Source organism: Culicoides brevitarsis, chromosome 3, assembly GCF_036172545.1.
Source record: "Culicoides brevitarsis isolate CSIRO-B50_1 chromosome 3, AGI_CSIRO_Cbre_v1, whole genome shotgun sequence".
Classification (NCBI taxonomy): domain Eukaryota; kingdom Metazoa; phylum Arthropoda; class Insecta; order Diptera; family Ceratopogonidae; genus Culicoides; species Culicoides brevitarsis.
In genome coordinates, this window is record NC_087087.1 from 14,583,646 (window position 1) to 14,611,641 (window position 27,996).

General features: G+C 24.2%; 1 protein-coding gene across 1 annotated transcript in view; it reads left to right on the plus strand.

Moving 5' to 3' along the window:
- LOC134836184 (extracellular serine/threonine protein CG31145) overlaps positions 1–27,996 on the plus strand; it is a 66,052-nt gene that overhangs the window by 28,489 nt on the left and 9,567 nt on the right. Inside the window, exons 2-10 of the mRNA XM_063851450.1 lie at positions 80–991; positions 2,956–3,249; positions 12,341–12,465; positions 14,603–14,681; positions 20,885–20,977; positions 21,058–21,301; positions 23,787–23,867; positions 23,950–24,062; positions 25,947–26,087. Coding sequence (XP_063707520.1) covers positions 777–991; positions 2,956–3,249; positions 12,341–12,465; positions 14,603–14,681; positions 20,885–20,977; positions 21,058–21,301; positions 23,787–23,867; positions 23,950–24,062; positions 25,947–26,087 — 1,385 coding nt within the window. The 5' untranslated portion in view covers positions 80–776. The remainder of the gene's footprint in view (positions 1–79; positions 992–2,955; positions 3,250–12,340; positions 12,466–14,602; positions 14,682–20,884; positions 20,978–21,057; positions 21,302–23,786; positions 23,868–23,949; positions 24,063–25,946; positions 26,088–27,996) is intronic.

Sequence of the window (27,996 nt, forward strand, 5' to 3'; positions counted from 1 at the left end):
TCTGTAAATAAATTAAACTGTAATGCATAACAATAACTCGATATTTCAATTAATTTGGTGGTTAATTTACAATTTTCAGGTCTATTGATTCAACTAAATGCGGCAATTGTGAAGATGCAAACAATAGTGGGCAGTATTTGGATGCAACAACAACGCCAACGAGCCAGTTTCGTCGCAGTCTCAATCCAACCTTGAGACACTATCTCGGCATCAGAAATACGTGTCGATCCACACTTAAACGAAAAAATCCCAAAAATCTCAAAAATTATTTCATAGACTATCACAAGACGCGCAATAATAATAATAGTTATTGTAAAAAGTTGAAACAAGATGCTGATAAAGGCACTGCTACGTGTGCAAAATCTAACAACGACGACGACGGTAGCAACGACACCTGCCGTACGCGTACAACTGCCGCAGCTCGTGCAACAACGCCAAGTCAGCAGTCAGCATCAGCATCAGTTGAAAGTGAAAATTCATTGAGATCAGATCGTGATCCGGTGCTGCGATTTCGCAACAACAAAAATGTGACAATAAACCGAGAAAATGAAAAAAGTGATGAAAATGATAAAAAATTAATCGAAGAAAAAATCCAAGAAATCGAAGAAAAAATTGAAAAAGTGCCAAGAAAAAAGCAAGAAAAAAAAAGTGCAACAAGTAATTTTTTCCGCGACTTTTTCGAAAAAATTAGCAAAAATTTGTGTCTTTCATTGTTTTTGATAAATTCTAAAGAAAAAGAAGAAAAAAGTGATAAAATTACCGAAAAACCATCAAAAATGTGGTTGCGATCGATGAAACTGAAGGAACGCCTGGCAGTCGGCTTTGGCGTTTCACTCGTGCTCTTTACCTTACTCCTCGTCGTCGACTTACAGATGGACCTCGGGGTCTCGAATAAACATTTGATGCCGGCACACGCGAAACTAAAATACGTACAAGATGAGGACAAAACGGGCGTTTTCCGCGAATTCAAGAGGAAATTCCTGCAAAAAGGGTGAGTTTAAATTTTTTATTATTTTTTTCTATTTATAATTAATTACGAAGAAAAAAAAAAGTTGAAAAATAGAGCAAAAAGTCACGTAATTTCCTCGAATTTTCGAATTATGCAATTTTGCAGTTACAGAGAGAGATGATCATTCGTTGTTTGTTTGTTTGTTTCCTCGTAATTTTATTTGTTTTTTTTTTTATTTTTTTTTTCACACATAAATAAAGGCATGATTTAACCAATTATTGTTCCATCCAATTATGTCTTTTAGCGGGTGTTCATCGTTCAATCAATCAGTTTGTTTTTTTTTTATTTTAATTTATTTTTGTGAAAAAAATTTCTCTCGTCAGAGGAAAAATGTCATGGTAATGGTAACAGTTCAATGGGTGCAATAATGAGATAAATTAAAATTTTTAATCATTTTTTTTTTTTTTGATAATAATTATGAGAATGTTGAACTTTGAAATAAGGAAGAAGTTAAATTAAAATAATTTTTTTTTATATAAAATTATTTATTTAAGTTTTCTTTTTAATAAAAGTAATTTTTTAAAAATATTACTAAATAAAATTTTCTAAAGTTTTTTGTGGATTTTAATTCCTGTCAATAGAGGGCGTTTTTTACTTTTATTTTCTTATCTAAGGTCTTAGAGAAATTTCAGTAGATTTTTTTAATTTAAAATTTTTTAGAAAATTTTGTAAAATAATAATTTTTTTCGAAATTAATTAAATTAAATTTAATACATAATTTGAAGTAATAATTTAATTCTTGTCAAAAGATGGCGCGCTAAAATTTTATTAGTTTCTATAATAAAATAATGATTCAAAAATTATTTTTAAAAGTAAACATTTAAAATTTTGATAAAAAAAAATTTACTTTATAATTTTTATGATTTTATTTTCAAAAGATTTTTTTTAATAAATTTAATGAATATACCTATTTATATTAATATAAATAAATAAAAATAAAATAAAATTAAATAAATAAAATTAAATATTAAATAAAATAAAATAAATTTAAAAAAATTTAAATATTTTTTAAGTTTAAAAACAATTAAAGTTTTTTTCCTATTTTTCTTTAAAATTTTTATTTTAATTTATTTAAATATTTTTTAATTTTTTTTAAATTTTTAACTAAAATTTTTATTTTTTCCTATTTTTCTTTAAAATTGTTATTTTAATTTATTTTTATTTTATTTAATTTTTAATTAATTATTTTTATTTATTTATCTTTATTTTTTATTTTTTTTTTAATTCTTTATTTTGCTCTCGATTTTGCTTTACTTTTAAAATTTTTTGACAAAAACTTTCAAAACAAAAATATACAAAGAACAATGCTATCCGACTCATAAAATGCTAATTAATTAGATTTTTTTCATGTTTTCCATCAGAAAAACTTCTTCCTCAAATTCAATTCCACAAAAAAAGTTTCATAGAAAATTTTTTTCTATTACTTCACTTTACTTTATTAAAAATTAAAATAAACAAACAAAAAAAGTTTGAAAAAAAACACAAAAAACTGCAGGGCATGCAAATTATTTCCTTTTTTGTTTTATTTATTCTGCGGGTATTTAATGTCAACGCTACTTTTTTGTGTTTTTTCTTCTGGCATGACATCCTCTTGAACTGCTGTCTCTCTTATTATTTTTGAAACACTCACAAATGACACTTTCGCTGCGTATCATGTCATCAAAACTCTTCAACTGAACAACGGCAAAAAGAAATAAGCCACTCTCATTTCCCGGGAAAAAAAGATGAAAATTTCGTGACAAAAGGAGCAAATAAATGGTTTTGTGTCACTTAAAAGTGTTAAAGTCTTATGTGAAATGCTGTGACGTGAAAAATATTCACATGAGCTGCGTGAATTTAATAAATGATGTCGTTTCACGTCGCATCCTCGTTTAGTTTAGAATTTTCCGAGAGTAGAAGTAGGTTAACACGAGATAATTAATGACTTTTTTCTTTTTTTCCGCCAGAAATTCATCGGGATCGAAAGAAACATCGACAGCGGCATCTGGCGTTGGTGCTTCGGGATCGGCGGGGGCACATTCACGTGGCGTCGTCGAAACAAGCGGTCCAGGGCATGATAAAGTTCCAACGATGCCAGCGGTGCACGATAAGTTTACGGATTTGCTGAAACTCGTGCTGGAGCCGAAGGAAGGTGATGCGGATGACGATGAGAATGGAGACGATGTCGTTATTCGAAACCATCAAACAGTGATGGATGACAATAATCCCAGCTTATCTGAATTGATTGGCATCAAGATAAGGTAAGGTTTTTTTTTAATTAAAAGTTCTTTCTCGTCAAATGTGTGTTATGGGTTACCGACCGACCAATAGATGGCACTGTGAAACGAAAATGAGTTGAGCTCAGTCCTCTTGAGTTTCATGGAGACTAAATTAACATCTCAAGATGTTCATTTAGTCTCTTTTGAACTTCAAGAGGGTTAAATTAACATCTCAAGATGTTCATTTAGTCTCTTTTGAACTTCAAGAGGATTAAATTAACATCTCAAGATGTTCATTTAGTCTCTTTTGAACTTCAAGAGGAGTAAATTAACATCTCAAGATGTTCATTTAGTCTCTTTTGAACTTCAAGAGGGTTAAATTAACATCTCAAGATGTTCATTTAGTCTCTTTTGAACTTCAAGAGAGTTAAATTAACATCTCAAGGTGTTCATTTAGTCTCTTTTGAACTTCAAGAGGGTTAAATTAACATCTCAAGGTGTTCATTTAGTCTCTTTTGAACTTCAAGAGGGTTAAATTAACATCTCAAGATGTTCATTTAGTCTCTTTTAAACTTTACAAGGTCCAAATTAAGCTCTCAATGTGTAAAATTAGTCCCTTCTCGAATTCTCTGGGCACCAAACAACAAGACGACGTTTTGCTCGCCTGCCAGCTCGCATGATTGATCATTTTGTAATGATATAATTCAATCAATAACATGACAATTATTGGTCACGTTTGTTAAATCATCATCATTATTATTAAATTACTTTGCCAGCACGAGGAAAAAAATGGCAATCAATGTGCATGTGTGATAAGAAATCAATTTAAACACAGCAACAAAACAATTGAACGAGTTAACGGATGTCAAGAGAGTGCAATAAATTGCTGTTTATTGATTTGATTACAAACTTTTTCGGCTTGATTTTTTTTTCGCTCTCTCATCATTTGATTGGGTGTCATGTGTCATCCCGGTTTCGATAGTATGTTGCGTACTTAATTGGCACTTTGCATAATAAATTGACCTTTTGCGGTGCAACAAGAGAGATCATTATCCCTTTGGGGCATGCAATTAAATATGGTGATTATGTGTCAGTTTTGCAGCGGTCGAAAATTGGAGTGGATGAACTGATAAGAAATTTTAATTAATAGTTTATTTGGATTTGTGTGATGTAAATGAGACTAATCTATGCAGATGTGAGTGAAAAAGGTCATCAAAGTGATTATTATCAGTTCATTGAATGGAAGTGTGATAGTAGTAATTGTCACGGATGAAGGACTTTGTCAGGTAAATTATTTTAAAATTTGATATAAAACGGAATTTTAGCTAAATTTTTTTATTTAATTTTGTAGAAATTTTGAAATATTGAAATAAAAATAAATATACTTTTTTTTTCTTATTAAAAATAATTTAATATTTTTAAATAATAATTTAAAAAAATTTAATTAACATTTATTTATTAATTAAATTTTTTAAAAAATAATTATAATTAAATTAATTCAAGTCAATAATTTATTTAAATAACTTTTTAAAATAATAATCATTTTTTAGGACTTAAAAAAATTACAAAGTAAAACTTTAAATTTAAAATATGTTTGAAAATTTAAAATTTAAAAAAAAATTATTAAAAAAATTATTAAATTTAATTTAAGTTAATTGAAGTCAATTAATTTATGGAATTAAATTTATTAAAATTTTATTTTATTTTTTATATTTTTTTTATTTATTTTATTTTTTTATTAAAATAATATTTTTTTCTGATTTTGCTTATAACGATTTTTTTAAAAATTAAATTCATTTAATTTTTCAAAATTCAACAAAAATTGTCACTTTCAGTCACATAAAATCCAGAATAATGTCAAAATTATTCATTAGCTCGTAAAATTTCTGTCTAATAATTTCTGAAAATTTATTCCCAAAAACTCATCTGTCTCTTAATTATCATCATTTCCACAACTTTTGCATTTGCCAATCTCGATCCTTTTGCAGGAAAATGCCTACAAATGTAACATTTTCTCTCCGACACACAGCAGCCGTTTCATATTAATAATAATCATAATACTTGTTCAACAACAATAACTTATTATATTTAACAGAGAGACATGATGATACTTCGCTTCCCTTCTCTCGCTTTTTGCGTTCCGACATAAATATTGTTTCAAAATTATTATTATATTTTTGCTCACACGTTACGGGACACATTTTATGTAAATATATATACGAGAGACGTTGCACATTGCACATCCGAATCACATAAAATAAGTGAATATGTATGATGATGTTCTTATAATGGGAGGCATTGTCATCATTATTTTATTATTACAACTTGCAACAAATTTCCCAGCTAACACAGTGAAAAATCTACGTTTCGCATCTTTGGCTTTGCTTTGGTTTTGCGAATCGATGTTTCATGATAAAAATGATCTATTTGAGACAAGAAACATTTCTACTGAAAATATAAATTCAAAAAATTTCTACCTAAACCCAAAATCGAAGGTTGGGTGAAATTTTTTGAAAAAAGTTTTTTATTAGAATTGTTAGTTGTCTCAAGTAGATCATTTTTCATCATGAAACATCGACTCGTAAACCTTCTTATGAGCGAAAATGGGTCAGACTAACCCCTCGGAAGTTTTTTTGACTCCTAAAGAAGTTAGAAAGAGTCAAATTGACCTCTTGAAGGGTTAACTTAACCTCTTGAAGGGTTAACTTAACCTCTTAAAGGGTTAACTTAACCTCTTAAAGGGTTAACTTAACCTCTTAAAGGGTTAACTTAACCTCTTAAAGGGTTAACTTGACCTCTTAAAGGGTTAACTTAACCTCTTAAAGGGTTAACTTAACCTCTTAAAGGGTTAACTTAACCTCTTAAAGGGTTAACTTAACCTCTTAAAGGGTTAACTTAACCTCTTAAAGGGTTAACTTAACCTCTTAAAGGGTTAACTTAACCTCTTAAAGGGTTAACTTAACCTCTTAATGGGTTAACTTAATCTCTTAAAGGGTTAACTTAACCTCTTAAAGGGTTAACTTAACCTCTTAAAGGGTTAACTTCACCTCTTAAAGGGTTAACTTAACCTCTTAAAGGGTTAACTTAACCTCTTAAAGGGTTAACTTAACCTCTTGAAGGGTTAACTTAACCTCTTAAAGGGTTAACTTAACCTCTTAAAGGGATAACTTCACCTCTTAAAGGGTTAACTTAACCTCTTAAAGGGTTAACTTAACCTCTTAAAGGGTAAACTTAACCTCTTAAAGGGTAAACTTAACCTCTTAAAAGGTTAATTTTACCTCTTAAAGAGTTAACTTACCCTCTTAAAGGGTTAACTTGACCTGAAAAATGGAAAACTTAACCTCTTAAAGGGTTAACTTAACCTCTTAAAGGGTTAACTTAACCTCTTAAAGGGTTAACTTAACCTCTTAAAGGGTTAACATAACTTCTTAAAGGGTTAACTTTACCTCTCAAAATCTTAAAGGGTAAACTTATCTTTTTATTCGCCTCTGAAGAGTTCAAATTAACTCCCGAGGAGTAAATCTAACCCGTTTTTCGCCCGCGATTCCTTCAAAAAAGCCAAAAATGTAATTTCTCACGTCTCGCATCAAATTTCTCGCCGCAAAACGTAGATTTTTCACTGTGATAGCACAACGATACCGACAACGAAAAGAGCGGAAGTTGATGAATTATGTTTCGAGATTAGTTAGACTGTTTCGTGCTTCGGCAGAGAACGCGCGTCGTTACGTCACGAGATCTCTTTGAACAAATTTTGTGAAAATTTTGAACAATTTAATTTCCGTTCTTGATTTCAATTTCAATTCACAATCCCATTGATGTGTGTTGTTTGGCTCGACAACACAATAAAGACATCGGTAAACAATCGCCGAATGCCATCGATACGAATGCGAGACAAATGGCTTAAATACCGCGCTGTTCTCCCCGAAAAAACATTCAATCGCTTAATCGGCTTTGCTCTTTGATGAAAAACTAAATTTGTTGTTTATTTACCTTTTTCTCGTTGCTGCTCGTGAATTCACAGCCAACCGAAAAATGCTTTTGATATTGATTGACAGTAAATGTTCATGATTTTTAGTTTTTTAATAATAAAAAAAAACTTTTTTTTTCATGCAACACAAAAGCACGTCGTCAGCAATGAATGAAAAAGAATGAATTGTTTTTATCCCTGACCTGCTTCTAGAGTTTTTTTTTGTTTGGAGTGGAAGCATTTATTATTATTATTATTTTCAATCGATGAATAGAATTTTCACTGAACCAAATTGAAATTGAAGAGAGCCGAGTGCTATTCACGATTTTTTTGCTCTGTGATGAAGATGTTAATAATTTTTTTTTAATGTAAAACGTCAAGTAAAAAGTTGTTTAATGCAAGTTTTTTGCACGATTTTGGCTGAAAAGTAAATGCATTCACTTTTCAGAGCTATTGTTTCGGACACTCTTCTTCTTTAAAAAAAAATAAAAGTTTAAGGCAAATTGCAAGTCTTTAAGTGATTGAAAGAGAATGAGGAAAAGCACTTGACCGATATTTTTTAATAATTGAAGTTAGTTGATGGTTTGAATAAAAAATCTGAAATTAATTTTGTGGATTAAAATTCTGAGCATTTTTAAAATATTTCAGATTTTATGTAAAAATTATAAAGTTAAACAAAATAAAATTTTACTTTAATTAAAAAATACGAAAAAATTATTTTTCAGAAAAATAATAAAAAAAAATAATTTATTTTTATTCATAAAAAAAAGTAAATAAAAGAATTAAATAAAATTTTAAAAAAAATATTTTTATTTTATTAAATCAAATTTAGTTAATTAATTAATTATTTATTTAATTTTAAATAAATATTTAAAAGGAAAATAAAATTAGAAATCTAGAAATAAAAAAATTTTTTTCTAATTAAATTTTAATTTTATAATGAAAATTAATTTTAAAAAATATCTCGAAAATTTTTTCATTCAAAATTTTCACAAAAAAATTTAATTATTTTCTTGTTTAATTAATAATTTTTTTTGAATAAATTAAATATTTTTTTAAATAAAAAAATAATGAATAAAATTTATAATAAAAAAAAAAATCTAGTAAAAAATAACCTTTAATTAATTATTAAAAAAATACAAAAAAATATATATAAATATTTATATTTCAGAAAAAAAATAATTTATTATTTTTAATTGTTTTTTAATAAATATTTCAAAAAAAATAAATAAAAGAAAACTATTTTTATATCAAACAATAGTAAAAAAAAGTAATAAATTAGTAATAAATAAATAAATTTTAATTAAATTTTAAATTAATTAATTATTTATGTTTTTAATTTAAAATAAATATTAAAAAGAAAAATAAAATATAATCTTATTTAATTTTTTAAATTTAAAAAAAAAAAAAATTTTTTTTTTTAAATAAATTATTATTTTAGACATAAAATTTAATTTAAAAAATCTTTAAATATTTTTCATTAATGAAAATATTTGACCTTTTAAAATATTTTTTGTTCAATTAATAATTTTTTTTAAATAAAAAAATAAATAATAAAATCTATAATAAAAAAATTTGCGAAAAAAAATTATAAAAAGCCCAAAAATGACCTGAAATTAATTAAAAAATTTTCATTAATTTTTTAAATTTTTTTTTACCACTTAAAAAAAATTTTTTTTTTTCAAGCAAAAAATGATGTTTCTTTTATTTTTCGCTAACAAAAAAATGTCGATCACCCACAGACAACTCAATTACGCGAACAACGCCTCGTAAAGTGTCAAATTTTCACACCATCTTGCAACAGCGCGTTGCTGCGTGCCTCTACTTTTTAACACGAAATCAACAAGCGCACTCCATTCATTCATGAAAAGCAACAAAAACTAGATAAATTATATGTCGTCCAAGTCTGCGGCGCGTCGTACAAAGTTAATAATGTTATCTTTATCTCAAAACAAGATCACGTGCGTTAAATTCGCAGTCTATTCTATTGTTGTACGGGCATTTTTTTTTCTCTCGTTTCGCTGTTGATTAACTAACTAACGGTTTCCCTACGTATTTATTGCGGTTTATGTTTTTTTTTATATAATTGTTGCAGTATTTAATGAATGAACCTCTGACTCTCTCGCAGTCACTTGCTTATCTTGAACATATGCATTGTTTGTTATTTATTGTTATGCAGTCATGATTGTGAGTGCAGCAGCAGCAAACTTCCACAGAGAAATGAATAATGTTTAAATTTTATTTTTTTTTTCTGTTGTTTTGTTAGTTTATTTGTGAGAGAGTACCGTAAATTTAAAGTTTTATCTTGTTTGCCTTCTGTTTTTGTTGTTTGCAGCTATTATTATCATCGTTATAAAATATGTTTCCTTTAGGATAAGTTTTGTAAAAATTTTATCTTCTCTTTTTCGTATTGAATTGAATTTAAATTTTTATTTATTTATTCGTTTTTATTTCCATAAACACACATTCATCTAAAAAAATAAAAAAAAATGGTGAAAAAATTTTACAATAATAGTAATTGACCAGCTGAGAAACTTTCTTTCAAAAAAAAAATATTTTGTATTGTTTATTATTATTTTTAACCGCAAAACAAAAGTTCATAACGTTGAAAACAGTAATTACGTGTTGGTTATCTCGCAAGATTTTTTTTTATTTTTGGCTCTAATTCAATTTTTTTTCATAAAAACAACAAAAAATAACAAAACAAAATAAAACTATCCAAAGGCCAATTAACTCTCACACATATTTCAAGCTGTTGAGAGAAAAAGCAAAAAAAACAAAAAATTGTGTCGGAACTGAATAAACAAATGATTTAATGAATGTGATGAAAATGTAACTGATTCCTGTTAATGAAAAATTTTGTATAAAAATTTGATGTTTTTTATTTCTTTTGACATATGTATTGTGAACGTTTATGATGAAATGTCGTGATATAAAATAAAAATGAAACATGACATTAAATATATATGGAAATTATGAGAGGGAAAAATTTGTCGGTTTTATAATTTGTTTTTATGAGTGTATGAACAGTAATTAAGTATTTAAATGCTTGAAAATGACAGATTTTAGGTTAGAATTAAATTTCGAGATGTTTACCGCCATTTTTTGGGGGTTTTAAATTTTCGCGCCAAAATGGAGATCAGAGTTGAAAACGATCTGTTGAGATTAGATCGATCACAATATTTAGTTCATGATCTTAAGATAGCTACTGTTAAAAGATTTTTTAACCTTAAAAATAGATTATTAAACTACAGATCATAAATAAATTTTGGCGCCAAAATCGAGATCAGGATCGCGAAATATTGATCAGTTTAGATCATAGAGATCAAGTAAGATTTCAAGCTCTCAATTTGTAGAACTTAATGATGAATTCGAGATCTTATAGATTGCAGTTTTTTTGTTTAGTAAAATTTTATCGGTTTTGGCGCCAAAATGGAGATCAGGCTTTGAATGAAATCAAGAACTTTTGATTAGTTTAAATTAAGTCTTTTACAGGGCTGCAAAACTCATTAAGTCAAAATTATTTGACTAACATATGAAACAATCTTAACTTAAGTTTAGTGACTTAATAAAACTTTTCAAAAATTTTCAAAAAAAAAATTTTTTTTCAAAAAATAATTAACGTATTGAATTGACTTATTTGAACTTTGTCGTAAACTCAACTTAAGTCAATAGTTTTTTAAGCTCTGTTCAGAAAAATAAAAAATCGCAATTTTTTTAAAGACTTTATACATCTTCAAAACATTTTTGAACAAAGATTTAATAAAATGCATATCAATTATCAATTTTGGCGCCAAAATGAAGATCAGATCAGATCAGTTCGCGAAGAGATCATTATGAGATCGTGATACCGAGATCTTAATATCATTCAAAGTGCTTTGAAACCATTTTGTAGATCGAAACTGATCTGATCTTTTCATCCAGATCTTATATTACAAGATCTCAAGATCAGTAAGATCTTATCCAAATCGGACTAAATTAAAATTATAATTTTTTGTTGACTTTTTTATAGTGAATATTTTTGTTTTAATTTTGGCGCGAAAATTTTGTATAATTTTTTTGACAGCCCTGAATTCGAATGTAAAGGTCATCTTAAGTCTAAACTTTAGACTCTAAGGTCATAATTTTTTTAAATAAAAAACAAGACTAAAAAAACGATCATTTCAAAACGATCTTATCTAAAAATTTTCTCAGATCTTTACAAATGCAGGGTTGCCAAAAAAAATTTTCCCGCCAAAAAAAAAATTTCCCCGCCAAAAAAAAATTTCCCGCCAAAAAAAAAAATTTCCCGCCAAAAAATGTCAAACACAGATCATACTTAAAAGTATAATCATATTTATGAATGAAGAAGCACCCAACGTTACAAATGATAAATTACTTACATTACGCCAACTTGTCTCTTCCTTCTATGGCATCACACTCGAGCCAAAAATGTAAATCTTTTGTTGTTGACATAACGTAAATTTACACAATTTGTACATATTTATATTTATTGCAGCATATTACACAATATAATAATTATTATTATCGCGCCAGAAACACAAAAAAACGATTCTTTACTATTTAATTAGATTTCGCGCTTAAAAGTCTCGTGAAAAATTAAATTGAGTCGCGCACAAAATATCCGCTAATTAACTGTTCAAACTTTAACGATTTGTGACAAACGACTTTTATGAATTTTTTGGCCCGGCAACGAATTAATTCGTGACACATTGTTACGTATATTTAATGTTGTGCTCAACTGCACTTTATTTGAACTTGCATGCAGTTTTCCGTGACATTTTGGTAAAATTTGAATATTTTACAAATGCACATCACGATCGACAAATATCGCATTTTCATGTGAATTAGGCAGAATTTTATTGTGTAACTGAATCTTTGTGTCTATTTGCCCAGATTAGAATTCCATCGCAAAATCCGGACATGCAATTGCTTCCAAAAATCGACCAGCAAAATAATCTTCTTTCATTTTTGGGTATCGATGATGCAATTTTCCTCATCAAGAATGGAAAATATGCAAATTTGACAAAATCGAACCCATAAAATTTCCTCATGACTTGACTTTAGTGACATAGAGACAGAGATAAAATTTTCATAAGAGGTCGGAAACTCATTTAAATATTCGACATTTCTCATGAAAAATATTTTCTTTTTCTTTTTTTGCAGCAAAAACATGACAAATTTAGAAAAACTCCAACTATCAATCACCAAAAAGGAAATGTACCACGAAGATGATTCGCTCGTCAGGGCAGTGGTGCGCGACATGATCACGTTACCAATTCAACATGTCGGTGAGTAGACATTTTTTTTTCGAGTATTATTTAAATTTTAATCCTCTTGACCGACATGAAATGGAATTAAAATGGAGTGGCGCACCGCCAAATAAATAAAGCTTAAAATTTCAACCACAAAATTTATTATTTTTTTTTTATTGGGAAAAGTCGTAAAAGGTTTTTTCGGTTCAATTTTTTAATTAAATAAAATAAAGCTTAAAATTTTTTATCAGAATTTTTTTGAATTTAAGCAAAAATATAAAAAAGCCACACATTGACCCATATTGATCATAACACTTGTATTAAAATAATTCTGTGTTAACCAAAATAATAATAATTATGAGCAAATATTGAATTTGGTCGAGACAAAAGGAGGTGCAATATGAATATTTTTGCGGCAGCAACAGGATGCTAATTAATATTGTAGATTCGAACGTGGGCTTTTTGAACAAAATATTGCGCGAAATATGATTATAAGCCGCAAATATTGTTGAAAGCCTGACAAATTTAGTTGTTTGGTTTGTTTTGGTTTGAATGAAAATGTGGAATTTTCGTTCGGAGATCGACCTAATTTTTTTTTAATTCAATAAATTATTTTTCAATTTTAAATTAATTTTTCGTTCTCTATTTGGCTATATTTAATTTCGTTTTCTAAAACAAAATTAAATAATTTTTCAAATTTATGAAAATTTTTGTTTTATTGAAAATAAGATATTTTTTTATAAAATTATTTAAAAAAAAAATAATAATAATTAATAAATAATTAAATAAAATAATAATAAAAATATAATTTTTAAATCAAAAAAAAAACTTTAATTAATAAACTGTATTAAATAAAAAATTATTTTCAATTAATTGTGTAACTATTAAATTTTTTTTAGATTTAAAAAAAACGTGGTAAAATAAAATATTTTATTAGTCAAATAATTAATTTTTTTTTATTTCTTAATAAGGCCATTAAATTTAATTATTTCACTTTATGTCGCCCCCCCCTCCGAAAAAAATCAGGTGGAAAAATAAAAATAATTAAAGAATAAGGAAATTTTTTGACATTTTTTGGTATATTTGAATAAACTTAACTTTTAAAAAATTATTTTCAATTAATTTGATGTAAAAATTAAATTTTTTTTTATTTTTTCTTAAATTTTGAAAAAAAACGTTTTGACTAAAATAAAATATTTTATTAATGTATTTAATCAACGATTAACGTTCAAAAACGTCAAAAAAGTAAAAAAAATTATTTTTTTTTATTTTTTTTCTCCCCCCCCCCCTTCATAAAAATCCACATGCGACATAAAGTAAAATAATTAAATTTAATGGCCTAAAATTATTAAAAATCTTTTGGAAATGTTTACTTGATTTATTTAATTAATTTTTAAAAAAATTAATAAAAAAGTTTCCTTTAAAATTTGGCTATGATTTTTAAATATTTAGTATAAAATGATAAAAATAAAATAAAATTAAAAATTTTTTTTTAACGAAACTAATTTTTTTTTAAATTAAACTAATTTTTTAAATTAAAAAAAATATTATTGAAATTTTATGTATAAATTAAATTATTTGTTAAACTTTACACGTTTTTGTTTTCAAAATTTGAAAAAAAATAGTTTTTTTTTAAATTTTACCTGAAATATGATTTTTTTTAAATAATTTTTAGGAATATTTCTATAGAGTTTTAATAAATAAATTTTTTAAATTAATTAAATTAAAAAAATAAAAATTTTAGTATTTAGCCAAAATAATTTTTTTCAATAAAATATTTTATAGGTACATAATTTTTAAAAATAAATAAATCAAACAAAGCTAAGTTTCCACACAAGAACCAAAAAAAAATTAAGAAAGGACGAAGCAAAATATGTAACAACCCGCCCATCTAACACCCTTTAACATAATTTCTCTTTCCGCATTTTCTTTGTTTATGCACTTTTTCCCGATTTTCATCCTTTTTTCCTCATTTTATGCACGGAAAATATAAATTTATCAAGTGGGCGGAAGGAAAAGAGATGTTAAAGATGTTTTCTTATCGTTTCCTCCGACTTTCTGAGAATAAAAATAAAATCTTGTAAATAAAATTCATTGCAATTACTACCTCTTGTCGCATGTTTATTTATATTTTTTTTCACTAAATGAGCCTTTTATTTGCGTTTCATTACAGTACAAAAGGAGGGCGGCACCCAGATAAAACTGATAATTGAATATCCAAATGAAGTGCATGCACTCTTCAAGCCGATGAGGTAAGTCGCTTTTTCTTAAATTCAAAAAAAAAATATTTTAAGGGCTTTTTGAGTCGTAAGTGTCGCTTTGAGATTAAGCGAGAAGTAATAAAAGAAAAATGTTTGGAAAGTTTGTCCAAAGAACTGTAATAAAGATAAAAATCGCCAACTTTTCAACCTTCCACAATTTTTTTTTTATTTCAAGCAAAATGTAACAAGGCGACGATAAAACTTTTTTTTTCTTCTTCAATGCATCTCGTTTTATTTTAGCTTTGGTGCTGTGAGTGTTAATGCGCTTCTTGCACTTTTTTCGTCGTCGTCGTCTTATCTTTATGTCATTCCTATTTTATTTAATGCGATACTGCAACTGTCCTCGAGTGCAAGTAGAGAGAGAGGGAAAAATGTCATCTTATAAACTTTTCAATAGCTAAGACTCTTATAATGCGATGCAATGACTCTGGTGATGATTTCATTATATTTTTATTTAAAAGTCCAAGGAACTTTGCTGCGCTCCGGAATAGAATTGAAGTTGATTCCCTTGATAATTTTTTGCTTTCTGTTTTTCTTTCATCGCGAAGTTGTAAACAAGAAATAGTTTGTTTTGTTGCAAAAAAGTGTCATCGACGAGTTAAAAGTTGAAGCTTTTAATTTTTTTAAAAATATTATTATTTTTCATTTTGTGAAAAAATTTGTATTTATAAAAAAAAAACAAATTGGTGAGAATTAATTTTTTTTTAATTAAATTTTAATTTTTAATGAAAAATTTTTCTATGATTTATTTTTAATTTAAAAAAATTACTTTATATAAAAATATTAATTTTAAAAAATTTTTTAAAGCAAGAATTTTTCAAATTCTCAAAGTTTTTCAAATTCTGACACTGACAAAAATTAAAGTGTTATAACAAAAAAGATTTTAAAGAGAAATTCATTTTTTTAATTTTAAATAAATTTAAAAATTTCAAAGATTATTCACAAAGACATTAAAAAGAAAAATTTTAAACATTTTTGAAAATTAAAAAAATAAATAAAAATTATATTTTAAATTAAATAAAAATTAAAATAAATAAAATTTAAATAAAAATAATTATTGAATAAATTTATTATTAATTAAATTATTTAAAAAATAAATTTTTGTATTAATTTATTTTTTTTTTTGTGTCAGATTCCAAAATATAAATGATTTACAACAGAGCTCTTCTGGATTTAATTTTTTTAACAAAAATTTACCAAATTTTTAGTGAGTTTCTTTAAAAATATAGTTTCACATTTTATCCAATCAATTAAATTTCTCATATTTTTAAATCTCAAACTTTTTATAATTTTTAAATTATTTTCAAACTTTTTTTTAATCTCAGAAATTTAATTTTTCGTTTAATTTTATTTAATATTTAATTAATTTAATTTATTTAATAATTTAATTAATAATTCATTTATTTAATAATTATTTATTTATTTTTTTGAATTTTAAATAATTTTATTTTTTTTATTTTTAAAAATGTTTTAAATTTTTATTTATAACGTTTTTTTGAATAATCTTGAATTTCTCTTTAAAATCTTTATTTTAATAAGATTCCTTTAATTTTTTGTCAGTGTCAGAATACGACAAACTTTGAAAATTTAAAAAATTCCTACTTTAAAAAATTTTTAAAGCAATAAAAATTGTTTGTTATATGAAAAAAAAAAATTTTTTGCTACAATTTGTCTCAATTCTTAACAAAAAATAAAAATGATGAAGCGACGACAGGTCAAACTCGCACTTTTAATTGAATTACATTGGACATTTATAACCGTGTGACGCAGAGAAGAACGCGCGGCGCAATAAAAGTGATGAGCAAAAAATGCCCATAAAACAAAAGAAATTTCTCAGGAAAAAAATAACAACAACGACGACAAATAAAATAACGCGGGAGATGAAAGAAGGGTACATTATAATAAAATTTTATCTGCTACCATTATCTTTTCGTGTATTTTATGGTTTGTCATTACTTTTCCACTCCGTGTCATCTTCATTCGTCGTCCTGTTTTGTTTTTCGTCACGCCAAGAAAGGCCTCATAATTCCCATTCTAAGCTGATTTAGTGATCATCATCATCCAAATCATCATCCGATTACTTTAAATCTAGATAAAGACAATATTTTTGGCAGTAAAATCGATGAAAACCCTTTTTTGCTCGTCTTTAGTGCGAAAAGCAACTCGTTCAAGTCCTTAACCTTTTAACAGATTGCTCATTTATTCCCTTTTTCGAACGTCATGTCGCACCAAATGAAGCAGTTCGAGCAGCTGCACGACGCAAAGGACAATAAATAAATTGTGTCTGATGTGTGATAAGAAAAATAGTAAAAGTGTCCCTTTGTGTGGATTTATTTACTCTGCCATTCGATTCGATATCAAATAATTTCTAGGTCAATTTGTGTCACACAGAGTTTCGTGCATCTACGGATTTTTTTTTGTTGCTGTTTGATTTATTAACTGTCGGAAGATGAAAAATTGTTTAGAAACTGAGAGGGTTTTTAATCGAATGTTGTTTAATCGATAGGGAGGATGATGTTTTTTTAGTGGATTTTTATGGGATGAGAAAATTTTTATGACTTTTTGATTTGAATTTTGAACAAGAACTTTGAATGAATGATTTAGAGGAAAATTTTATTAAAAAAAATAATAATTTAAAATTTTAATTTTTTTTTAATTTTAAATTAAAATTTTTTTAAATTAATTTTGAATAAATTTTAAAATATTAAGGTATTAAAATTATTTAATTAATCATTTATTAATAATTATTTCGTAATTAGGTATTAATTATTTTTTTTTATTTTAATTCATAATTTTTTTAATTTAAATTATTCTAAAAATTTTTAATATTTTTTTAAATTTTCTTAAAATTTTTACTTTAAAATTAATTTTAAATTAATTTTAAATTAATTAAAATAAATATTATAATTTGCTATAATTATAAAAAAAAGTTAAAATTTCAAACTTAACTTAAATTTTCTAAAATTTAAATATTTTTTCTCAATTTAATTAAAAAAAAAAAACATTGGACTTTTAAAAAAATTCACAATTTTCTAAAAGTTTTAAAAATTTTAAACGATATTTACCTTTTTTTGAAAATTTCAAAAGAAAAAAAATCATTTTAACAAATTAAATACTTTTTAGACTAAAAAAAATTACTTCAGACGCAGAAAAAGAATTTATGAGAAATTGTTAAGAAAATTAGCACTCAATTAGATTTGTGGACTTTAAAGAACTAAAAAATGATAAAAATTTAAATTAAAAAAAATTTAAAATTTGCACTGGGATCCAAATTAAAAAATTTGCATTGGGAAAAATTTAAAATTATTCTTTTGGTTATAATTTTAAATTTTGTATTGGGGAAAAATCAGTTTTGCTTTGAGAAAAAATTTCAAACTGTGCTTTGGGCTTTTTTTATTGGAAAACATTTCTAAATGTGCATTGGGATTTTTTTCAAAAATGTGCATTGGGTCATAAATTAATGTTACATATAGTTGTATATTTGGTCTAAAAATCCAACTTTAAGTAAAATTTCTTTAAAAATTACCATTTTTTAGATAAATTTCCCACAAAATTTGATCCAGTCTCCTCTCAATTCCTCATATTTCCATCAAATTTTCTGTTATACTTTCCTCTCATTTCTCGTGATATGCTCCCTTACTGGTTTGCACTTACTTAAAACAAATTGCACCCATTATGGATTTTATACTCTGCACGATGTCGACGGCGTAAAATCTCTCCCCACACAAATAATAAATTGGATACTCTTCGATAATCGATAAAGACAGAGTGGCGTCAATTTATCCCATATTCATGTGCTTCTCTCCTCTGCCGTTCTAATCGCACGTCATACGACGCAAAATGATAAAATAAAATGCTTTTCAATAAATGTCACTTTCGAGACAGGATACAGGATCATGACAAATATGATGTCTGATTTTCTCTCGTAACTTTTTTTTTCCTGCGTCGTTTGTTGCTTCGCTGCCAGAAACAGACAATAAATTATGGATTTGATTCGATTTTTTTTTATTCGTTCTTTGAATGACCTTTTTTTCTTGCAAACTCGAGCATTTTTCTTTGTAATTCCTCAAAGGAAACAAAAAAAAAGGCAGGAAAAGGAGAAAAAATTGAAATAAAATCATCAAAGACAGGATTTTTATCCGATTTTATTACATTGTCATATGTTTTGTTCTTTTGTAATTATTTAAAATTCTCCCATTTTATTTCATTTCCAGGGCATTAATTTAGCAAAGTAAACACAAAGTAATTCAATATCTCTCATTTTATGTCGAATAAATGGGAAACAGATTGTGTGACAAAATACTTTTAGAGCCTTTTTCTGCTTTTTTCCTGTTTCGCTTTGGCAACATTACGGTCATTAAACCATAAAAGCGACGCTCCGAGAGACGACAAAAATAAGGTTAAACTTTTAATTACGAGAGGGAAATAAAATTCTTTTTTTTTTCTTGCGTTTCTTGTCTGGTTTAGGAAAAGACCTTCTTCTTCTTCGAGACCACATGCTGCGTTTTGTACCTTCAATTTTAATGAAAGGGGTTTTTTCGTCTTAAGATGGGAATAGTAATAAAATTGCTTGGCTTGGATTAAAAAGTATGAATTTGGTCTAAGGAATACATTATGAATATTCAAGTAGTTTTTTAATGATAGAAAAAATTAATTTGAAAAAATATTTTTTAAAAATTATTTTAAAAAATCTATTAGGTCGGTAAAAGAGAAATTTCTTTAAAATAAAATAAAAATCCATCTAAAATATAATAAAATATTTTTTACTTTCAATTTTGAAAAAAAAATTATGAATTTTTAATTTTTAATTTAATTCTTAAATTTTATAAAATATGTAAAAAAAAATATTTTTTTCAAATATTTTAAAATTTCTGAGAATAATTGTAAAAATATTCAAAAAATATTAAAATTAAAATTATTAAAAAGACGATAAAAAAAATTAATTGAATTTTTAAAAAATATAAAAAAAACGCTAATTATATTAAATTAATTATTACTTAATTAATAATATTAAAATAAATTTAAAATAAATATTTTTTAAAATTTAAAAAAAAATCATTAAAAAATTGGAAAACTTAATTAAGATGTTTCTTTAAATTTTCTATTTATTTTAAACTTTTTTTCATTTATTTGATTTTTCTATTAGAAAATTTTAATTTAGTTTTAAAAAAATTTTATAAATAAATAAATTAAAATTAATTAATTTTAACTAGCAAGTTATTTATAATTATTTTTTTTTTTTTTTAATTAATTAATTTGAAATTTTAATTATTTTAAATTTTTTAAATAATTTCTTTAATTTTTTTAATATAAAAAAAATTATCAAATAAATATAGAACAATTTTAAAATAATTTTTAAAAAAATAAAGAAACATCTTAGTTAGGATTTACAAGTTTTTTGATGAAATTTTTTCAAATTTAAAAAAATCGAAAACTTAAATTTATTTTAAATAATTTATAAATTTTAATAAATTTTTAATAAATTATTAATAATAATAAATTAAAATTATTAAATGATATTAATAAAATTTAATTATATTAATTGTATTAATTATTTTAATTAAATTAAATTTAATTAATAAAATTTTCTATAAAAATTTTAAAAACCTAGAAAACCCGCAAGAATTTTTTTATTTATTTATTTTATTTAGCATTTGTTAGATTTTTTTTATTCAAAATAAAACTAAGAAAAAATTTAAATTTCATTAAAAAGCAAATAAAAAAGGAAAATATCTTTACTTACCGAGAAATGACGCACGAGGTAGAACATTAAATTAAAAGTAATTTGAAACCTTTTATAATCCGCACATTTTTTTTTGTTTTTATTAAACACCAGGCGTCAACGCGTTCGAAAAAATACTTTGATTATAACGAAAGCGATTTGAAAGGAAACGACGTACAATAATTAGAGACGTGATTAAAATTTACAAGAACGATGAGTCAAAATGAGAGACAAGTCGGAATGTGGTTCAAGTGCTTTTAATGAAAATTGTGTCCCACTTTTCTATTTTTTCTCAAATTTCCTCTTCAACGTGTGAGGTATATGGGAAAAAGCCACAATACAATTTCTAATTGAAAACCACAAATTGATATTAAAATGCTGCTCATATTCTGGGTTGGCATCCGAGCTTCATACTTTTTGTAAATAATTATGCAGTCACTCACAGATTTCTTAAACATCTTTTTTTTTGCAGATTTCCACGCGAACAACAAACGTTACCGAACCATTTTTACTTCACCGACTACGAAAGACACACGGCGGAAATTGCAGCCTTTCATCTGGATAGGTAATTAAAAAAAAGAATCTCATCCGCGAGGAACATTCTGAAATGACATAAAATTAAATTAACTTTCTTTCTTTAAATAGATTGCTGGGTTTTCGACGCGCGATGCCAGTTACCGGACGCATTCTGAACATAACGACGGAAATTTATCAGGTTGCTGACGATGACCTGCTCAAAACCTTCTTCATTTCGCCATCGAACAACATTTGTTTCCATGGCAAGTGTTCGTATTACTGTGATACATCACATGCAATTTGCGGTACGCCCGATACACTTGAGGGCTCGTTTGCAGCATTTTTGCCGACATATGAGCAGGCACAAAGAAAGGTATTTTTTTAAATTCATATTGGTTTTTGTTGAAGAGTTTTTATTTGGTTTTTAGACAAATATTGCAATTTGTGATGAATTTCAAATAAATTTTTGTTTTCATAAAGGACAGTTTAATTCATATTGATTTTTTTTTTGTCAAAATTTATATTTTCAAATTTTGTGATGAATTTTTGACTAAAATTATTATTTTTTGTCATTTTTTATTATTTAAAAAAATTAAATTGAATTATTTTTTACAATTTTATTATTTTTTGATTAAAAAATAATATTTATTTATTTTTAAATAATTTAATAAAATTTAATTAATTAATTTTTGAATTTGTTCAAATATTTAAATTTATTGTTCGCTTTATTTAATTTTTAAAAAATATTTAAAAAAAATAGCTCGAAAAATATTAGTTTTCAATTTATTTAAGGTTAATTATTTAAAAATTATTAATTTAATTAAATTTTTTTTTCGTTTTAAAAAATTTTTATAAAATTTATTTATTTTTTTTATTTTTATTTTATCTTAATTTATAAATTTATTATCTTAATTTGCGGTGTTAAAAAAATAATTTGATAATATTTAAAAATTTTTAATTTATTTAGTTTTTATTTTATTTAATTTAAATATTAGTTTTCAATTTATTTAAGGTTAATTATTTAAAAATTATTAATTTAATTAAATTTATTTATTTATTTTAATTTATTAAAAAATAATTAATAACTTTATTTTAATTTAATTAATTTAAATTTAATTTCAAAATTATGTGTTTTTTTAATTTATTCAATTTAATTTAAAAAATATTTAAAATTTTGTAAAAAAATAATTTTGAATTTAAAACTTATTTATTTAGATTTTTTTTAAAACTCAATTTTTTAAATGTTTAAAAATTTTTTATTTATTTTTTTTTTTTCTAAATTTTTCCAATATTTTTTTTATTTTTTTTTTCAATTTTATTGAACAAATTTAATATTTTCCAATTATTCATCCAATTTTAACTTAAAAATATCAATTTTCTCAAAACACACAAAATTTATATTAGACATACCTTCCAATATCTCCTTTTTGTTTATTTTACCATATATCCATCGTTTTGCTCGAAAACAATGCGAAATGACAACAAAGGTAAAAAGGATGCAATCAACCAATGAAATGGTTAACCGCATCAGATTGAATCTCCATGCACAACACCAAAATTGATGTAATCACATCATATCTTTGGTCACTAGGGCACTTTTTGGAGAATTTAATTGAAAATTCTGACCCAAATTATTCCTCAAAATTAATCAAATTAAGGTAGAAAAAAAATTAAAATCCTCAAAAAAAAAAATGTCTAGACAGCAGAAAAAAATTGAAATAATTCTCACAAAAAAAATATCTCATTACATTAAAAAAAAAATAATAATAAAAAAAAACTCACAACAACTACAAAAAATATGCGCAATTTTGTGGATTTGCATCTTTCTGGTTCATCTGTTCCATAGTTTATGATTATTTTATTATTATCTCTACCTCTGTGTGTGTCGCAGAAATACCTGTGGCGGTTTTTTTTTATTTTATTATTTTTTTTGTTGTTCATGTTCATTGCACGAAAAAATTATTACAAAATTATATGAAAAAAAAACTATTTTGTGTGTTGTGAAATTTTTTTTCGGTTTCGTTGAGAGAAAATATTTTTTCTCGAAAAGTCGGGAATTTTTCTACTTACGTGACGTTACCAACAAAAATTTTAGAAAAAATGCAATAAATTTGGTAAATAATTTTTGTCATTGTTGAAGTTTTTCTTTACAAAAATTTTAAAATTTAATTTAATTTTTTTTTTCATGGCACTCAAATAACAAAAATGTTAAATGAAAAAAATCAATAAATTAAAGAAAAAATAACTTAAATAATTAAAATTAATTTTTTATAAATTAAAATTAATTTAATTCAATTAATTATTGAATTAATTTTAATAAATATTTAATAAATCAATTTTATTTATTTTAATTAAATATTTGATATTAAATATAAATTTAATTGTTTTATTAAATTTTATTTATTTTAAATTTATTAAATTAAATATTTTTTTTTTATTATTAATTCATTAAAAATAATTAAAATTTTATTATTTATTAAATAATTAAATTGAATAAATTTTTATTACAATTTTTAAAAAATTACTTAAATGTAATTTAAATTATTTAATGTAAAAAAAATAAATTAAATTAATTATTAAAAAATTCAATTTAATTAAAAAATTTTTAATTAAATAAAATTAAAATTGAATTATCTGCCAAAAAAAGCTGCAGTAAAATTTCGCAAAATTTTGTTGAAAAAAATTTAAACATTTCCACATCCGTTGTATGAATAATGAACGATATGAAGTGTCAATGTTGCCTCCTGTCTGTCTAAAAAAAATCTCGTCTCTCACATGAAAATAAAAACAAAAAAAAAATTAATGAAAATTCTTGTAAACGACGTGAATATAATTATTTTTACTGTTATTGTTGTCAGGTCTGGCGTCATCCATGGCGACGATCGTATCACAAACGGAGGAAAGCTCAGTGGGAAACAGATGCAGATTATTGCACCATGGTAAGAAAATTTCTTTTAATCGCCTTGAAAATGTCTTTTTAGTGAATTTTTATTAAAATTGGCTTCTTCTGAATTTTTGTAGGTTCGCGATATCCCACCCTACGATCAAGGCAGACGTCTGCTGGATCTGATGGATATGTCAGTGTTTGATTTCCTCACGGGAAACATGGATCGTCATCATTACGAGACGTTCAAGTAAGTAAAAAAGGAGCAACAAACAAACAAATAAACGACACACGACGAGATAATTTCTTTGACAAATATTGTCTTCGTCACCGTTACTTCGTCTTATTTTGCTTTTTCGAGTTTTCTGATGGTTTTTAATGCAAAAACGTAAAGATGAGCACACATTCCCACATATTATTTGCGAGAAAAGTTTTGCCTCGTTTTTTGGTGAGATAAGCGGAACATCAAACATCGTCGTGAGATATAAAAGTAAATATTTTTCTGGAATTTCTCAGGCGGAAAATCTAGCAGAAATCACTGCGTTGCCAAAAAATTAACAGAAAAACAAAAGTTAATGGAAGTTAAATTTGAATTTAAAATTAAAAAAGGTTTTTTTTTAAAGAAATTTAAGATTATTGTAGAATTTCTTGCTTTAAAAAATAGCTTGAAGTTTGAAAAATTTTTTTTTGAGTGATTAAAATTATTTTTTTGTGATTTTCTTATATTGATCAATGAAATTATAGAATTAATTATTTTTTTATTAAAAAAAAATTTTTTAAAATTTTTAAATTAATTTTATTTATTTTTATTTAATTAATTAATTTATTTATTTTTTTATAATATTTAACTTTGTATAATTTTTTCATTTTAATTAATTAATTTTTTGTTAACTATTTTTTTTTCTTTTCTTGTGTAGAACATCACAAAGAAAATATTTTTTCAAAAATTTTCATTAATGAAATTATTAAAAAAAATTAACTCTATGAAAATCTTTTAAAATTGGGTAAAAATAAAGTTCAATTTATTTTAATTTTAAATAAAAATTTTAAAATGAGAAAAAATTTCCTTAATATTTCTTTATTAAATTAAATTAAGTTAATTTAAAAAAAAACTTTAAAGTTCAGACAAAAAACATAAACTTTAGTCAAACAGCAAATTTTTGCATTTTAAAAAATTTAATAAAAAATAAAATAAAAATTTAATAAAAATAAATTAAAATAATTAAATAAAAAATTTTAAAATTTCATAAAAATTATTTATTTAATTGATTTACTTTTTTTTTATTTAAATTTATTTTTTTTATATAATATTTTATTAAAATTTAAAATAAAAATAAAATTTAACCTGAATTTCAGGATAATAATAATTTTTTTTAAATAAAATTAATTTTTATCTCAATAAAAATATTTTTTTAAAATGTTCCACAGAAAATGAAAATTTTTCATACTCCCCAAAGGACAATAATATGCAAAAATAAATCAATTCCAAGCAAAAATATAACTAAAAATTTTATCAAATGTTAAATTTTTTGTCCCATATGACTAGTTAACTAAAATTCACTTTTGACTCAACATTTTTGCTACCAAAAAATTTTTCATTTAAACCCATCCACAAATTCATTAAAAATCCATTAATCGACAAAAACTTCATACAAAACAAACAACTTTGTGAACAACTTGTTCAAATATTGCGAAATAAAAAAATCAACAAAAATACGTTTTTTATTTAATGTTTGAACAACTGAAACTCCAACAGCTTAGATACGAGTTCACAAACGAGTTGAAAAATAATTTTTATCAATATAAATTTTTTATTATCTAATTTTTATTAGAAATCAACAATTTAATCGTGACACATTTGCCTCCAATTAACTCGTCGCCGTCGTCGCCGCCACACGAAAATCCCGAGTTAATTGTTGACAAATGTAAATAAAACAAAATTTATTTAACAAGTTTGTTGATTTTCCGTCGACTTCGACCCAAAACTCGTCGAAGGGTAGCAGAAACTTTTGGTCTCGTAAAATATTTACGCAAAATCTTAATTAAAATTCATTTCGAAAAATCGTGTCTGGTCGAAAATTTTCATCAAATCAGCATAAAAAATAATTTTACGTCTTTTTTTTTTGTTTTGCAGAATTTTCGGTAACGACACATTTCCCATCCACTTGGATCACGGACGTGGCTTCGGGAGACCGTTTCACGACGAATTGTCGATTTTGGCGCCCGTTTTGCAGTGCTGCATGCTTCGTGCCTCCACGCTGGAAACTCTACTCAAGTAAGTTAATTAGATTTTTTTTTTGCTTCTTTTACACTTTACGCAATGCGAGAAAATAATTAAAGATAATTAAAGTCGGGATAAAGTTGGCAGAAGATAAAACAAATTAATTTAAGAGTGTTTAGACGATGAAGAAGACGAGAAAACGAATCGCTCTTACATCTCATTAATTTTAATTTAGTTGATTCTTGTCTTGTTTCTCTCTGTCGTGTCGTCATCTGATTAAAAAAAAAGTCCATTTCTCTTTGATTAAACAGAGAAAAATGTCATTTTTGACCCGATTTCCAGTCAAAGTCGAACAAAGAACAAAAAAATCGTCTTTTGATCAAGGGAATTAGCCTAATGAATCAAAATTGTGTCACCATGAAAAAAAAACATTTTTTTTTTATCTTTTTCTTTGTTTTATTATCTAACACCAACAACCGCGGCGATGACGAAAAAAAAATAAGGGATCAACCGAAAAGTTTTTTCTTTCATTTTTTTATCTTTTTATTTGAAATCCATAAACTTTTAATTTCATGGAAAAGAAATTTTTTTAATCTAAAGGAGATAAGGGATTTTTTTTATTATAATTAAAAGAATTATAATTATTTTTTTTTCTTGTAAGGATAATTTCATTTATGAGAACATGAAATATTTAAAAAAAAATGAAAGATCTTTTACAAGATAGCTTTTCCATTCAATTAATTTCTATTAGAGAGCAATTTTCTGGTCTTTGGTGGGCGGTTTTGTGAAAATAAGTGTGAAAAGTTATTGAAAAAGGTCAAAGTTTTGGTAGGGAAATGATTCAATTTAATTTTTTTTTATATTTTAATAATTAAAATTTTAATTTTAAATTAAATTTAATAATTAAAAATTAATTGAATTAAATATTAAAATTATTTTAAATGAATAAAAATTTACCTAAATTTCGTGTGCATTTTAAAAAATTGTTGATTTTGATTTTTTGAATTTTGAAACTTAAATTTTATTTTAAAAAATAATTGAAAATAAAATAAATAAATTTATTTGAAAAAAAAAATTAATTAAATTAGATTAAAAATAATTAAAATATAAATATTAAAAAAAAATAAATTTTAAAAAATTTTATTTTAATTTATTATATTATAAAAAATATATAAATATTTAATAAGTTTTATAATATTAAATCATTTAATTTAATTAAACATTAATGAAATTAAATATTTTTTATTTAGAACGCTAAAAATAAAATTACCCTAAAATACTAAAAATAAATGAAATTTGTTGAATGGCCCTTGTAATTAAATTAAATAATTTTTACTTGAATCCTTGAATTAAAAAATTAAATTAATTTTGATTCTTGATTAAATTAATCTTAATTTAATATTTTAACATTAAATAAATATTCTAAATTGAAAAAAAAAATTAAATTAAATTAATTAAGAAATAAATTAATTAAAATTAAATTAGATAAAACTTTTTAATAAGTTTTTTAAATTTAAATTTTATTTAAATTTTTTTTAATTTTTTAATTGAATTATTTGTTTTAAATAAATATTTATTTAATTATTTTTATTTTTTAATTTTCCTAATTAATTTAATTTTTAATTTATTTTTTACATATTTTAAATTTAATTAAATAATTTTTTATCAATTTTTTTCAATCAAAATTATTTAAATTAAATATTTTTTTATTAAATAAAATTTTAAAAAATATATTTAATTATTTTTAATTAAAATTTTAATTTAATAATTTTTTAAATATCTTTTATTAAAATTATCATAATTATTTTAAATTTTATCATTTTACCTCCTATCCAGTTATTTTCCTTCTAAAAAAATATTTTCTTGAACATCAATAGCAATTGCACTCAAGACAATTAAACTTCCCTTTTCAAAATCATCGAAACCTCAATATAAATTAATTTCATCAAATAAATGCAGAAAT